General features: G+C 43.2%; 2 protein-coding genes across 2 annotated transcripts; one reads left to right on the top strand and one right to left on the bottom strand.

Annotated features, from left to right (window-relative positions):
- The first annotated feature begins 5,646 nt into the window (after positions 1-5,646).
- Positions 5,647-6,264, top strand: LOC143891208 (uncharacterized). The gene has a single exon (XM_077395838.1). It carries the CDS (start codon positions 5,647-5,649, stop codon positions 6,262-6,264), a length of 618 nt encoding a protein of 205 aa, XP_077251953.1.
- A 10,034-nt stretch (positions 6,265-16,298) lies between these two features.
- On the bottom strand, positions 16,299-16,997 carry LOC143891207 (uncharacterized). The gene has a single exon (XM_077395837.1). It carries the CDS (start codon positions 16,995-16,997, stop codon positions 16,299-16,301), a length of 699 nt encoding a protein of 232 aa, XP_077251952.1.
- Between the last annotated feature and the right edge of the window lie 259 nt (positions 16,998-17,256).

Here is a 17,256-nt window from a genome sequence, read left to right as displayed (position 1 = left end):
ACCAAGATCTGTCATATCAAACTAACTACCAAGGTGAGTAATGAACTAACGCAATGAAGTGTCATGGAAGGCAGAATGATGTCATGGACGTAAACCAATAAATAGTACCATTGAGGTCCTAGCGAATGAACATGGAGTCAAGCTTACTGAAAGTAAGCCCTAACTCAGGGACCAAGCTAGTAAAGTGATGAAACTATGTAAAAGTTGCTCACAACAGTTTTAAAGATGACAAAGTTACAAAACATACCTGGGCGGAAGGGGAGACATCCAAGAGTTCTTCTATATTGACTTGTTAACTGAGAATGCCATTGATTAAGACATTCTTGACGTAGACCAAATTCCAGTCGTGTGATGTAGAAAGGAAAATAAGTAAGGGAATAGTGGTTTCCTCACAACAAGGCTGAATTTCTTATCAAAATGTATACTATGACGTTAATTAAATCTTTGGAAAAAAGACATGATTTATACCATTCAATTGTATTGTTAGAATAAGGGGTTCAACCAAGCCATAACTAACTGTGAGAAATGCTTAATGTTTGGAGTAAAAGGCATGATATATGACAGATACCACTAATGACGAGAGACATAATGCCACTGAGTAGCTCGAGACATTGAATGAATAATCATGGGATAAATCAGTGCAAATGTGCTAATAGTAGGTCTTGCATAACCACAAGAGTGGTTCTGATCAAGAACCTCATCATCACCACTGCTTTCACTCGAGTCATCTGTACTCTTTCTTCTATTCGATTGGTCAGTGGGCGGTGGAGATGCTAGAGATGTTTCGTCAAGTATTCCTACCAATCTAATGTGAGTTATAGTATCCACCTTTAATTTGATGGGGAGATGGATGATGAGATGTGTGGCTCATGTAGGCTGGTCAATAGTGGTAGAATGGCAATATGAAATGTTGAAAAGGTAGAGGGACGGATACATGCTTCCCCCAATTTAGAGAGGGAGAAGGGATGATTGAATGAGAGAAAAAGAAAAGAAACTGATTTCATCCAAGACTCATGATGAGATATATAAATACTTCCTATGGATAGATCAATATATCAGTACGGAATTGAAAAACAAGACAGATCAAGAGAGAGTGAGAGAGTATTGAGTTGAACATTGAGAAAGATAAGAGTGAGAAATGAATATTTGGGCAAGAGACATGGTAACTTTTAGGTTTCCCGTGCTCTGATAAGATGACAAATTCTGAAGGATGACAAGTTATATGTACAATCATATGAGACATGGTAACTTTTAGGTTTCCCGTACAATCATTAATGGAATCATCTAACTTTGTAGAATCTGAAGCTTCCCCATTGCAGATGCAATGTAACTCAAAGGAGTCCTCTTCTCCTTATTCAGCCACCTCAAGCAACTCGAAAGAATCTAACTCCTCATCTCAAAAGAAGAAGAAGAACAAGAAAAGCAGGAAAAAAGCTAAAGATAGTAATAAGTTCCACATTGCTGAGGAAAAGGAGCTCTTCATTGGGTATGAAGATCGAGTGAAGATGCTCATGGTGTCCAAACCCGTTAACCTCCCCTCTGAAATTTCCTCTGATGTTGAAGACCAAGATTACCAGTGGTGGGGATCGCTTGCCGGAATTCCATCTCCTGATCGGAATACCACTCTTATTGCCCCTGAAAACCAGTTTCCTGATGTCTGCAAAACCATCATTGCAAACTCGATTTCTGGTGAGAAGGCCACTCCTCTATTGGTCTCAAACCAGATCAGTACTGCTAGAAACCCTGAAAAGTCTACTCCTAATGTCTGCTCTGACAGAATAGACATGGTCCTTTCTTCTCCTAATGATTGCTCCAGCAGAAAAGACATGTCCCTTTCTACTCCACTTGAGAAAGGACTTGTGAACTCTCCATCTTACCTGCGCCCCACGAAATCTAATGCTCTTCGGAGCCCAAATAGTCCTGCAGCTCAAGGACAAATCAGCTTGACTTTGCCCGCTAGTCCAAATATGATAGCTATTACCCAGCAGTACAAAGTGAGCAAGGACCTTGACAGCAAAGGCTGTACCATGCCAGCATCTTGCCTTGAGAAGGCTTGTCTTGAGTCCCACAATGACTAAGTTCTCTCACCCAAGGACGAAAATGATAGGAGAGTCCTTTTTATCCTTATTTTCTGCTGACCATTTATCTGAAGCTCTGATTTCCTGCCTAGCTAAATTTCAAAATTCTGAACAAATTCAAAATAAAAAAGACAAGGAAAGGAACAGCTTGCAGACAGGGGGACTGACAAAGGACAGCAATAAAGACGAATCTGTGGATCAAATAGTCAGCAAGAGTTTATCTTCGCACCCTTATTCTCTTCCCTCTAATTCAAAAAACCAGCAAGAGTTTGAAAGGGTAAACCAGAGTGCAGCCTCCCCTTCTCAAAAGCAAAAAACCATCAGATCTTCAGCCTCCTCTTCCCAGCTTCTGCTAGCTACCCAGGGAATCACAATCTCTGCTACTACATCCCAGCGAAACACAATCTCTGTTCCTACACCCCATGGGGAATCAAAATCAAATCTGCGCCCCCCAAACCCTTGGAAAAACCTCTTCCTTGACCCTCTGGAGACACCAATCCCTACCTCTCTGGATTTCATTGCCCCTGCTCAAGTGGAAGAAGAAAACCTAGAAATTCTCATTGAAGATGGGATCATGAAAAAGTCTGAATCCAAATGGGATAATTGCCTTGTAGGATACTTTCTTAGAAGGAGACCATACTTTGTTGCCCTGAAGAACCTACTCCGAAAATGGAAATTAAAAGGAGACCTCCAACTATTTACTTTAGAAAATAGATTTTTCCTCTTCAAATTCTCGAGTCATGAAGACTGTTCCCGGATCCTCGAAGAACCACGTCAATATGTGGGTGGTAGTCCTCTCATCCTTCAAAAATGGCCCCGGAAACTTCATTGGAAAAAAATCAGCTCACAGAAATACCTATTTGGGTAAAAGTTCCTGGCCTTCACCTCAAATTTTGGAATACTCATTGTCTAAGCAGGATTGCAAGTGTTATCGGTCAACCTCTCTGCATGGATACCCAAACGGCTGAATCGTCTAGGCAATCATCTAGGCTCAATTATGCCAAGGATGTGCACAAAGTAAAGGCAAATCGCCCCCTTCCTGAGTCGATAAACCTTAGGAAGTCTTCAGGATCGATCTCTCAATAGATTCTCTACGATTGGAAACCGATAGCTTGCGCAATGTGTAATGATTTTAGCCACAGTACTAAAGATTGCAATCCCAATCCAGCTCCATCTCAAGCCAGAAAAGAATGACGCCCAGTTATTAAACCTACGTCCACTGCTTTCAGTAATTCAATGACTACTGAGATTCCTAATCAAGATCCTAGCTTGGGGGCCTAATCCTATAAGGGGAAAAACCATTTCAGCTCAAAACGATCATCAAGGTCATCCTAATAGATTCCCTGCCTTAGCCACTCCAGAGGAGTAGCCGAATACAACAGTTCAATCAAGTAGAAATGACGAAGGCTTCAAACCGAATTCGGATGTCTCCTCCACAGACAGGGCCCTGCATCTATCCCTTCCACCTCTGATGGGGGTTCGTGGCAAACTGTTATCAGGAAAAAAAAGGAAATGTTTTCCCATTTCTTCCATCCATGCCTGGTCATCGTCCTCCCCCACTCATCAAAGGCCTCATTCATGAAAATTTCAAGACCTGAGAGAAATTTCATTTTTAATGTTTATCAATGAATTTGGCTTATTCTTAGGCTAGTTTTTTTTTTTGGTCTCATACTGTTGCTATGCTGTCTGTACTTCCCTCCAATGTCTGCAGTGTTTTGTTTGGCTTTTGCCTTGTTTCCTTTGTTTCCCCTGCTTGTTTTGGGGTTTGTCTTCTTGCTTCATATATTATCCTTTTTTCTATTAATATATCTGGTAGGGGTCCTGCCTAACCCCAGCTTACCCATAAAAAAAAAAAAGATTGCTGCTGCAAGGGTGAGGATATTTCTTTTAAAAACCAGAGTTCTTGAAGTTTTCTATGGGTTAGTTCTTCTTCTTCCCTGGTTTCTTGTCCCTGGTTTTAGTTAGTTTCAGTTTTGGTTAGTTCCATTATTGTATGTCCCAAAGCTCTGCTCAAGAAATGGCAGAAATGGAGGATTAAATGGGCGATCAGTTTCAGAACTCTTCTGGTTCTGATCTCAACGTGGATCCCATTCCTTCCCCCAGAAACTTTCAACTGAAAGCTTCAAGGGAAGTAGAACCTGCTCCTCCCCTCAACAGCACAAACCTGGAGCTCTCGCGTGATGGCATCCCCAAACCAACTCATGAAGGCAATGGCACCCCCTCATCATCAAATATCCAGCCAGTAAACATTTTGCGGTTCTACAAGACATTGATGGGAGGGATTCAGAAATTGTAAAGGAGAATCCAGGGCTACCATTTTCGGATTCTATGCAAAAAGAAGACTCTTGGCAAGTGGTCCAAAAAAAGCGGTGAAAGACTACACCGACCCTCTTCTGGGATCTCCATCTTTTGTTTTTCCCTCAATATCGAAGAACAGTTCTTTGAAGAAATGTTGTTAGGTTTATGTCAGTTTAATTCTGCCATTCTGATCCTAGAGGCCTTATTTCCTGTTTTTGTAGTAGCTTATTTGTAGCTCTTTTGAGCATCCTGTGTTTTGTGTTTTTGATGTTGTTCCCTAGTTTGCTGGGGCTGTTTCTGGTCTTCATGTTTAACCCCTTTTTAATATCAATATATCTGGTCGGGGTCCTGCTAAACCCCAGCTTACCCATCAAAAAAAAATTCACTTCTTGGAGGAGTCTAACAGATTTGAAGAAGTGAAGGATGGCCTTAGTGGGATCCGATTTTATGAGGTACAAAAAAGACCGAAAAAAGACACCATTGAAGCCATATGGGCCTGCGGCTTTCAAGCCGTCAGAATTCATTACAACCACTTTGATCTCCTCTTCTGAGACTTCTCTGGTCAGGGAATTAGCTTCCAAGTCACTGATTTTCAGGTTTTGATTAAGAAAGTTAAAAACAGAGTTAACAGTTGGGCTTCAAAGAATCTCTCTAAAGCTGGGCTAGTTGAGCTTGTTAATTCAATTCTTAATTCTTACCAGATTTTCTAATCAGCTGCATTCCTCATTCCTTCGGAAGTCATACAGACGCTGGAAGAATCTTTTGCCAATTCATTTGGAGTGGCTCTGAATGGTCAAAAAATTGTATTCTATATCCTGGGATACAATCTGTAAGCCTAAGAGAAAAAGGGGAATGGGGCTAAGAAAGCTTATGCAGGTCAATAAATCCCTGCAATTAAAAATATTCTGGCAAACAGTTACCAATACCAGCTCTCTGTGGTCCAGATGGTTCCAATCGAAGTACTTAAAAAGCAGGAACTTATGGGTCATTCAAATGCCATTGCGGCCTTCATGGGGAGTTCGGGGCATTCTCAAAGCTCAGGAATTGGCCAAGGACCACATTTGCTATCTGGTTGGCGAAGAGCACTCGATCGACCTTTGGAACCAACCTTGGCTCCCAGATGGCCCGTTGAATACTCATATACAGCAGGAACACTGACTCTTCACTGGCTTAACTGAAGTGCCTTGATCAACTTCATAAAAACGGTATTTGGCATCCCCTTATTGAAAAGGCCTCTCTTCGGAAGGAGAAGGCTGTTCTGTCTAAAGCAATGTTCAATCACAATGCCACAAACATTGCTATCCGGAAGCCGGAAGCCAGTGGGAAGTTTTCCTCAAAAAGTGCCTGGAATGCTGTTAGATTAAAAACCGCCATCACTCCCTGGTCCAGCACAATCTGGTTCAAAGGAGCCATTCCCAAGCACTCTATTGTTAGCTGGAAAGCAATCATCAATAAACTAAGCACTACGGACAGATTGTCGTTCCTCAATTCTGGCCAAAATCGAAGATGTATCCTGTGTTCTACTGAACCTGAAACGGTAAATCATCTCTTCTTTAACTGCGGGTTTTCATCGTGGATATGGAGATCAATATTATGGAGAATCGGAACTCAGAGAAGACTCAAAAAAAACGTGGCCGAAGAAGAGCAGTGGATCCGAGATAACTTCACGGGAGAAGGTCAAAGGACAACGGCATTAAAATATGGCTTCCAACCTACCATATATCATATATGGAGGGAAAGAAATAGCAGATTATTTGAAAACAAGGTGAATCACAAGACCCAGATTCTCCGTCACGTCATTCAGGATATCAAAGTAAAGATCAATGACGACAACCGTCGTGACACTCCTAACGACGCAAACAGAAAGGCTGCTCATCTATTCAGATAAAGGTTCCAAGCATCCGCTACCTCTACTAATCAGTGTTCATGGCACAAAACAGATGCTGAGGAATTCAAACTGAATTCTGACGGGTCAATGGAGTTGGATGGAGCAGGATTGGGTGGTGTCCTCCGGAACAAAGAAGGTATGGTAGTTTGGTTGTACACTGTCGAGACCATCAAAGAAGAAATTCATATTCTCAAAATGAGGGCCATCTTAATTGGTATGCAATTGGCCATTTCCAAAGAGATCAATATCATATGGATTGAAGCTAGTAGACTTAAACATAGTTCAGCTGTAGCTCCCCCCTTAGCTGGATTCTTGTGATTTAGTGCTCCCTCCTTCGGTGCTCTCTTCTCCGGCGACTCAGGCCGGCGGAGGGATTCTTCCTAAGGGCCCAAACCCTTCCTTGCTCCCTAAGCCTCATTGCTTTTTAATTCATGGAACCACCAGACCCAGGTAAACAACCTACTCATGAGGAAGATGATATGGTCTGGCCGATGATTAATAATCCAGAAAAAAGCTGGAGGTTCTGATTCAATATTCAAAAACATTGCTGCTCTGAGAGAAGGCAAGTATGGTGACGATTCCTTTGATAGCTTTGACCCAACCACCCATTACAGGAAAGGCACAAGACTTCACAAGAAAATCACAACAGCTCCCCCATTTACCAACCCCTCGAAAAAGTCCAAAAAGAGGCCTGCCCTTGATAGAGACAGAAATTCTCCTTCAGCCCAACCCAAATTTGACCATGAAATCTGCGCGAATTAACCACACCCACCCCCTGGCTCATCCTATGATTGCCCACTTCATTCCTTTGCCGAGATCCGGGAACTCCTCGTCGGAATCCGGGGCCCTGTGTTTCCCTTCTCCCGCCATTGCATCAAAGGACAAGTCTTGCCCTACCAGCCAGAGTCCTAGTACATTTCAACCTTCAAAATTTGTCCCATCTAACCGAAGCCAGAAAAGTCCTTACTGACCCCTTCCCTATGCGGTCACTCCCTCACGACTCCCCCCATAAACCGGAGGTCCGAAATATGAATGTAGAAAATATTCCAGGTAAAGAGGATTACCCTAGGCTACCTAGTCTTATGGAGGGAAGCTCTTATCACCAAAATGGCAAACTTGGTATACTACCTTCCTACCAATCCGACCATCCCTCAAAATCCACTCAAGCACCCTGGTGGAACATGACCAATCCTCTCAACCCAATTTTGAGACCCCGCTCACATCAGCCCTAAAAATCTCCCCCCACATGTGAGCGGAAACTCTCAAAATTCAAATTCAATTTTCGAGCGGGAAAATGAAAAAACAGCTTTACCCACTTCCAAGTCTCCTCTTGTCGTTCAGAGAGGCTGGAACACTCTCTTCTCCAATAAGCCTTCAAACCCTTCTCCCACCATGAAATTTTCAAACCTGAGAAGATAAAAGAAGGACAGATTTGCATTGAAGTTCCGGATAATGATATTGAAGAAGCTGACTCAAAGTGGACAAACTGCTTAGTCGGATATTTCATGGGTCGTAGGCCATATTTTTTGGCTCTGAAGGATCATCTTGCTAGAAAATGGAAACTGAAAGGGGAGTTAAAACCAAGGTTGCCAGAGCAGGAATCGAAAGCGGGAATCAAAACGGGAATCGAAAGAGGGAATCGAATGCTCCCAGGGAAGAATCCTACTAAAGGTTGCCAGAGCGGGAATTGAAAGCGGGAATCGAAACAGGAATCGGAGCGAGAATCGAAGGCTCTCAGGAAGAATCCTGCTTCCTTGGTTAAAACTGTTTGCGCTACGAAATGGCTTGAGTTAAAACTGTCTGCGCTACGAAATGGCTTCTTCCTCTTTAAATTCCTAAACGGTGAAGACTGTGCTTACCATTCAAAAAAGAAAAGAAAAGACTGTACTCAAGTGCCTGAGGCTACAAATCATAACTATGGAGGGAGACCCATCATTCTCAGAAAATGATCATCTGATCTTTCTTTCGAAAAACTGGATCTATACTCCATTCCGACATGGATTAGGCTCCCTGGTTTACACCTAAAATTCTGGACCACCAATGCCCTCAGTAGGATAGCAAGTGGAATAGGAAAACCTCTGTACCTAGACACCCAAACTGCAGAAGCCTCGAGATTTAATTATGCTCGGATTTGTGCAGAAGTGGAAGCAGGGGCAGAACTCCCCGACTCTAAAAATCAAAACCTCCATAGACAAAATAACCCAGGAAATAGAATATGATTGGAAGCCTAACCCTTCCAAAAACTGTAACACTTCTACCCATTCTCCAAAAATTTGGCCACTGATAAGAGTTCAGAAAAAAGAGACCATTCCCAAAAAAGAACGGAGGCTAGTCCTTCCCCCCCCCCCCCCCCCCCCCCCCGCCTCTGATCAAACTCCTAAGCCTCCTAATCCAATTAGCTCCATCAATGAACCAGCCCCATCCTCAGTTCCCTCAGTACCTTTAGTGCCATCCTGTTCTAACATTAAAGACACAGGAAATCCAAAAGCTATTACCACTTACAATCCTTTTGAAATCCTGGATAAGGAAAACCCAGATTCCTCAGACCAGCCTCACCAAGATGAAGAAGTTGAATCTGTTGATGATAGAGATGAACCTGAACAAAGAGAGCCCTCTGTAAACCCAGATTCAACAGACTAGATTCTCTCTGAAGAAGATGCTGGTGAAGGAATTGAAACAGAAAAAAGGGAGCCGTTTGCGAACCTCAAAACAAACTGGTCCCCTGGCATCAATACCCATACCAAAGCAAATCAGCATACCCTATTGATAAGAAGCAAGGAGTCCTTCACAAGTCCTCAGGAGAGCCAAATTGCCATTGGACCTGGAAAACCAGTTGTTACAGCCCATTAACATTCTTCCTATCCTCAAAATGATCCCAATCGCAGCATGGAATGTTAGAGGGCTCTGCACCAAGTCAAGGAGGGATGAAATTAAGCACCTTATATGTAAAGAAAATATCCCTCTCCTTTGCCTCCTGGAAATGAAAGCTTACCAAATATGCTTGACCCCTATGTTAACCAGATTAACTAAGGTTGGAACTTGGAATAGGTATGCTAATTACAATCACACGGTCAAGCGAAGAATCTGGTCATGTGGAACCCAAATCAAGTCTAAATAAATATCATTGCTGAATCCGAGGCGACATTGTATCCGAGGCGATGTTATATCCGAAGGCGACATTGTATCCGAGGCAACATTGAATCCGAGGCTATATTGTATCCGACGAATTGTTATATCCGAGGCGACATTGTATTTGAGGCGACATTGAAGGTAACATATTATCAAGGCGACATTATATCCGAGGCAACATTGTATCCAACACGACTTTATATCCGAAGGCATCGTGGTATCAGAAGGCAACATTGTATCCGAGGCAACATTCTATCCGAGGCAATATTGTATCCGAGGAATTGTTTTATCCGAGGCGACATTGTATTCGAGGCAAAATTGTATTTGAGGCGACATTGAAGGTATCCGAGGCGACCTTATATCCGAAGGCCATGCTATCCGAAGGCGGCATTGTATTCGAAGAACCATTGTATTCGAGGCTATATTGTATCAGAGGAATTGTTGTACCCGAGGCGACATTATATCCGAAACGACATTGTATTTGAGGCGACATTGAAGGCAAACAAATTATCGAGGCGACGTTATATCTAAGGCGACAATGTATTCGAGGCAACATTGTATCTGAGGCTATATTGTATCCGAGGAATTGTTATATCCTAGGGACATTGTATACGTGGCGACGTTATATCCGAGGCGACATTGTATCCGAGGTGACAATATATCCAAAGGCATCGTGGTATCCGAAGGCGAGCAGGTATCCAAGGCAACCTTGTATTCGAGACTATATTGTCCCCGAGGAGTTGTTATATTCGAGGCGACATTGTATTCGAGGCAACATTATATCCGAGGCTATATTGTATCAGAGGAATTGTTGTATCCGAGGGGACATTGTATCTGAAGCGACATTGTATATGAGGCAACATTGAAGGCAAACATATTATCGAGCCGACGTTATATCTAAGGCGACATTGTATCCGAGGCGACCTTATAACTGAGGGCATCGTGATATCCGAAGGCAACATTGTATCCGAGCCTATATTGTATCCAAGGAATTGTTATATCCTAGGCGACATTGTATTCGAGGCGACAATGTGTTTGAGGTGACACTGAAGGCAACATATTATCGAGGCGAACTTATATCCGAGGCGATAATGTATCCGAGGCGACAATATATCCAAAGGCATCGTGGTATCCGAAGGCGACGAGGTATCCGAGGCAACCTTGTATCAGAGACTATATTGTATCAGAGGAATTGTTATATTCGAGGCGACATTGTATTTGAGGCGACATTGAAGGCAACAAATGATCAAGGCGACGTTATATCCGAGGTGACATTGTATCCGAGGCAACAATATATCCGAAGGCAACAAGGTATCAGAGGCAACATTGTATCTGAGGCTATATTGTACCCGAGGAATTGTTATATCCGAGGCGACATTGCATCCGAAGCTACATTATATTTAAGGCGACATTGAAGGCAACATATTATCTAGGTGACGTTATATCCAAGGCGGCATTGTATCCGAGGCTACATTATATCCAAAGGCATTGTGGTATTCGAAGGCGATATTGTATCCGAGGCAACATTATATCCGAGGCTATATTGTATCCAAGGAATTGTTATATCTGAGGCGACATCGCATCCGAGGCGACATTGTATCAAAGGCAACATTGTATTTGAGGCGACATTGTATCCTTGGCGATGTTATATTCGAAGGCTTCGTGGTATCAGTAGGCGACATTGTATCTGAGGCGGCATGGTATCGAGGCTATATTGTATCTGGCGAATTGTTATATCCGAGCGACATTGCATCCGAGGTGACATTGTATCCGAGGTGACATTGTATTTGAGGCGACATTAAAGGTAACATATTATCGAGACGACGTTATATTCGAGGTAACATTGTATCCGAGGCTATATTGTATCCAAGGAATTGTATCAGAGACAACATTGTATTTGAGGCGACATTGAAGGGAACATATAATCGAGGCGACGTTATATCCGAGGCGACATTGTATCCTTGGCGATGTTATATCCGAAGGCGACATTGTATCTGAGGCAGCATGGTATCTGAGGCTATATTGTATCTGACAACTTGTTATATCTGAGCGACATTGCATCCGAGGTGACATTGTATCCGAGGCGACATTGTATTTGAGGCGACATTAAAGGTAACATATTATCGAGGCGACGTTATATTCGAGGCAACATTGTATCCGAGGCTGTATTGTATCTAAGGAATTGTTATATCCGAGGCGACATTGTATCCTAGGCGACATTGTATCCGAGGCGCCAATGTATTCGAGGCCACATTGTATTTAAGGAAACATTTAAGGCAACATATTATTGAGGCCACATTATATCTGAGGCGACGTTGTATCGAAGGTGACATTGTATCTGAGGCGATGATATATCCGAAAGCATCGTGTTATCCATGGCAACATTGTATTTGAGGTGACATTGACGACAACTCATTATCGAGGCGACGTTATATCAGAGGCGACATTGTATCCGAGGTGACAATATATCCGAAGGCGACGACGTATCCGACGCAATATTGTACCCGAGGAATTGTTATATCTGAGGCCACATTGTTTCCGAGGCCACATTAAAGGCAACATCTTATCGAGGCGACGTTATATCCGAGTTGACATTGCATCCGAGGCGACTTTGTATCCGAGGCGACGTTATAATCGAAGACATCGCGGTATCCGAAGCGACATTGTATCCGAGGCTATATTGTATCCGACGAATTGTTATATCCGAGGCGACATTGTATCCGAGACGACCTTATATCCGAAGGAATTGTGTCATCCGAAAGCGACGTTGTATTCGAGGCTATATTGTATTCGAGGCTATATTGTATTCGAGGAATTGTTGTATCCAATGAAACATTGTATTCAAGGCAACATTGTATTTGAGGCGACATTGAAGGTATCCGATGTGACCTTATATCCGAAGGCATCATGGTATGCGAAGGCGACATTCTATCCGAGGTTATACTTTATCAGAGGAATTGTTGTATCCAATGCGACATTGTATCCGAGCCGCCGACTTTGTTACCGAGGTAACATTTTATTTGAGGCGACATTGAAGGCAACATATTATTGAGCCGACGTTATATCCGAGGCGACATTTTACCAGAGGCGACATCGTATTCGAGGCTAATTGTATCCGAGGCTACATTATATCTGAGGCGACATTGTATCCGAAGGCATCGTGGTATCCGAGGCAGCATTCTATCCAAAGCTATATTCTACAAGTAGAATTGTTATATCCAAGGAGACATTGTATCCAAGGAGACATTGTATCCAAGGCGACATTGTATCCGAGGCGAAGTCATATCCAAAGGCATCGCGGTATCCGAGGCGACATTGAAGGCAACATATTGTCGAGGCGACGTTATATCCGAGGCGACATTTTATCAGAGGCGACATTGTATTCGACGCTAGATTGTATCTGAGGCAACATTGTATCCGAGGCTATATTGCATCCGAGAAATTGTTATATCCGAGGCGACATTATATTCGAGGCAACATTTTATTTGACGCGACATTGAAGGCAACCTATTATCTAGGCCACGTTATATTCGAAGGCATAATTGTACCCGAGGCGACATATTATCCGAGGTGACGTTATATCCGAAGCTATCGTAGTATCCGAAGGCAACATTGTATCCAAAGAGACATTGTATTCGAGACAACATTGTATTTGAGGTGACAATGAAGGTAACATATTATCAAGGCGACGTTATATCCGAAGGCATAATTGAAACTAAGGCGATGTAATATCCGAAGGCATGGAGGTATCCGAAGGCAACATTGTATCCGACGCTATATTGTATCCGAGGAATTGTTATATCCGAGGTGACATTGTATCCGAGGCGACATTGTATCCAATGCGACATTCTATCCGAAGGTATCGCATTATCCGAAGGCAACTTGGATCCGAGGCCACATTGTAGCCGAGGCTATATAGTATCCGAAGAATTGATATATCTGAGGCCACATTGTATCCAATGTGACATTGTATCCTAGGCGACATTGAATTTTAGGCGACATTGAAGCCTACATATTATCGAGGCGACATTATACTCGAGGCGACATTGTATACGAGGCGACGTTAATTCCGAAGGCGACATTGAATAATCCGAGGCTATATTGTATCCAAGGAATTGTTATATTCGAGGCAACATTGTATTTGAGGAAACATTGAAGGGAACATAATATCGAGGCGACGTTATATCCGAGGCGACATTGTATCCGAGGCGACATTGAATGCTGTTTATTATTGAGGCGATGTCATATCCGAGGCGACATCGTATCAGAGGCAACATTGCATCCAAGGCGACGTTATATCCGAAGGCATCGTGACATTCGAATGCGACATTATATCCGAGGAATTGCTATAACCGAGGCAATATTGTATCCGAATCGACATTGTATCCTAGGTGACATTATATTTGGACGACATTGAAGACAGCATATTATCGAGGCGACGTTATATCCGAAGGCATCGTGCTATCCGAAGGCATCGTGCTATCCGAAGGCGACATTCTAACGAGGCAACATTGTATTTGAGGCCACATTTAAGACAAAAATTATGGAGACAACGTTATATTTGAAGGCATAATTGTATACGAGGCAACATTGTATCCGTGGCGATGTTATATCCTAAGGCATCGTGATATCCGAAGGCGACATTGTATCCGAGGCGACATTGAAGGGAACATATTATCAAGGCGACGTATATCCGAGGCGACATTGTATCTGAAGCGACGTTATATCCTAAGGCATCGTAGTATCCGAAGACGACAATGTATCCAAGGCAACATTTTATCCGTGGCTATATTGTATCCGAGGAATTGTTGAACTCGAGGCGACAGTGTATCCGAGACGACATTGTATTCGAGGCAACATTATATTTGAGGCTACATTAAAGGCAACATATTATCGAGGGGACATTACATCCGTTGGCATAATTGTATCCGATGAGACATTATCCGAGGTGATGTTATATCCGAAGGCATCGTGGTATACGAAGGCGACATTGTATCCGAGGCTATATTGTATCAAAGGAATTGTTATATCCGACGCGACATTGTATCCTAGGCGACTTTGTATTTGAGGCGACATTGAACGCAACAAATTATCGAGGCGATGTTATATCCAAGGCATTGTGTTATTTGAAGGAGACAATGTATCCGAGGCAAAATTGTACTCGGGGTTAGATTATATCCGATGAATTTTAATATCCGAGGCGACATTGTATTTGAGGTGACGTTGAATAAACCGAATGCGACATTGAATCCGAGGCGACATTGTATCAGAGAAATTGCTATATCCGAGGTGATATTGTATCCGAATTGATATTGTACCGAGGTGACATTGTATTTGGACGACATTGAAGAAATAATATTATTGAGGCGACATTATATCCGAGGCGATATTGCATCCGAGGCGACGTCAGGCGGCATCGTGGCATCCGAATGTGACATTGTATCAGAGGCAACATTGTATTCGAGGAACTTCTATATCCGAGGCGATATTGCATCCGAATCGACATTGTATCCGAGGTGACATTGTATTTGGACGACATTAAAGACAACATAATATCGAGGCAACATTATATCCGAGTTGACATTGTATCCGAGGCAACATTATATCGGGGCAACATATTATCGAGACAATATATTCGAGGCATCGTGTTATCTGAAGGCGACATTCTATCGGGGCAACATATTATCGGAGGCTATATTGTCTCCGAGGAATGGTTATCTCCGATGCTACATTGTATCCGAGGCGACATTATATTCGAGGCAGCATTGTATTTGAGGCGACATTTATGGCAAAATATTATCGAGACAACTTTATATCTGAAGGCATAATTGTATACGAGGCAACATTGTATCCGAGGCGATGTTATATCCTAAAGCATCGTGGTATCCGAAGGCGACATTGTATCCAAGGACATTTAAGGGAACATATTATCAAGGCGACGTTATATCCGAGGCGACATTGTATGTGAAGCGACGTTTAAGGCATCGTGGTATCCGAAGGCGACAATGTATCCCGAGACAAAATTGTATCTGAGGCTATATTGTATCTAGGAATTTTGAATTCGAGGAGACATTGTATTCGAGGTGACATTGTATTCGAGGCAACATTGTATTCGAGGTGACATTGAAGGCAACATATTATCGAGGGGACATCCGTTGGCATAATTGTATCCGAGGCGACATTATCCGAGATGACGTTATATCCGAAGGCATCGTGGTATCCGAAGGCAACATTGTATCCGAGGATATATTGTATCAGAGGAATTGTTATATCCGAGGCGACATTGTATCCGTGGCGACTTTGTATTTGAGGCGACATTGAAGGCAACCAATTATCAAGGCGACGTTATATCCGAGGCGATATTGTACCCGAGGCGACATTGTATCGAAGGCGACGTTATATCCAAGGCATTGTGGTATCCGAAGGCGACATTATATTCGAACCAACATTGTATCCGAGGCAATATAGTATCCGAGGAATTATTATATCTGAAGCGACATTGTATTTGAGGCGACATTGAAGGGAACATATTATCGACGCGACGTTATATCCGAGGCGACATTGTATCCGAAGGCATCGTGGTATCCGAAGGCGACATTGTATCCGAGGCAACATTGTATCCGACGCTATATTATATCTGAGGAGACATCGTATCCGAGGCAACATTGTATTTTTTTTTTTTGATTGGTAAGCTGGGGTTAGGCAGACCCCGACCGGATATATTAAAACCAATAAGCAAGAATTACAAGGGGGGCCCAGATGGGCAGCAAAGGCATAGAGCCAAAAGGAGAATCAAAGAGCAGTGTAGAAGAATCCCACAGTTGGGGGTACATATAGCCCCCCAACACCAACAACTAACCACAGCATTGATCACCGCTGCGGATCTGAAGGTCACATCGATAACCCTACACACGAGGGTAAAGGTGGCCGGCTGCATCAAGATCCAGGATATCCCTAAGAGTTGGGGGGATAGTAGAAGGGAGGAGGACAGCTCCTTTGCAACAACAGTCGGGCTTAGACAGGAAGTCTGCGGCCCCGTTCGCTTCTCTCCAAATATGAGACAATTTCCAGTTCTGAGTGTTTCTGAGGGCGTCACGAATTTCTTCAACAATTGGAATGGCTTTCCAGGGACACTCCCACTTTTCTAAGATCACATTTACTGCAACCAAAGAATCGGATTCAATCCAGATTGATTCATACCCTTCCGTGCGCGCGAGGATGATCCCATGGAGGATGGCTTTCATTTCCAGAAGATGGATCTCCTCACAGCCCGACCGAAGAGAGAACATGACTTGGACCTCCCCCATCGAGTTCCGAATTAAGCCCCCTATTCCACCCATCCCATTGTGTACAGCAGCATCAGTATTAATCTTGTAAAATTCATGATCCGGCCTGATCCAGGAGCAGAAGACAGCGTCGGTTTTCACTTGGATACAAGGAAGACCAAAATTTGCTGCAGTTGCAACATTTTTCCGGCTAATAACATCGTCCAGGTGAAGATGAGCAAGCCTAGAATGAATGATACTGAGGCAACTGTGGAGGGTACTCGTCTTATGGCAAGGGTGCTTCCCGTGCAGCCGGCTATTCCTTTCTCTCCATATCATTGTATTTGAGGCGACATTGAAGGTAATATATTATCGCGGTGACGGTATATCTGAGGCGACATTCTATCCCAGGCGACGTTATATCCGAAGGCATTGTGGTATCCGAAGGCGACATTGTATCCGTGTCACGGGCTTACAGTTTTAGAAGGGGAATTGCTCGGGTGGAGCCTCAACATGTGTATGCTGGGGCAAGCCTTCAAACGCACAAGGCTCTGAAGGCCCTGCATGACCAACACCTCTTTATGCTTCGCATGTGCAT

This window comes from Tasmannia lanceolata, unplaced genomic scaffold (genome assembly GCF_043159265.1).
Source record: "Tasmannia lanceolata isolate RefF3 unplaced genomic scaffold, GAP_Taslan_0.1 ptg000013l, whole genome shotgun sequence".
In the NCBI taxonomy this organism is placed as follows: Eukaryota; Viridiplantae; Streptophyta; class Magnoliopsida; order Canellales; family Winteraceae; genus Tasmannia; species Tasmannia lanceolata.
This window is presented reverse-complemented; position numbering and strand designations above follow the sequence as displayed.

Excerpts from the sequence above, each read along its gene's own strand:
- LOC143891208 (XM_077395838.1), top strand. The coding sequence starts at position 5,647 with ATGTTCAATCACAATGCCACAAACATTGCTATCCGGAAGCCGGAAGCC.
- LOC143891207 (XM_077395837.1), bottom strand. The coding sequence starts at position 16,997 with ATGATATGGAGAGAAAGGAATAGCCGGCTGCACGGGAAGCACCCTTGC.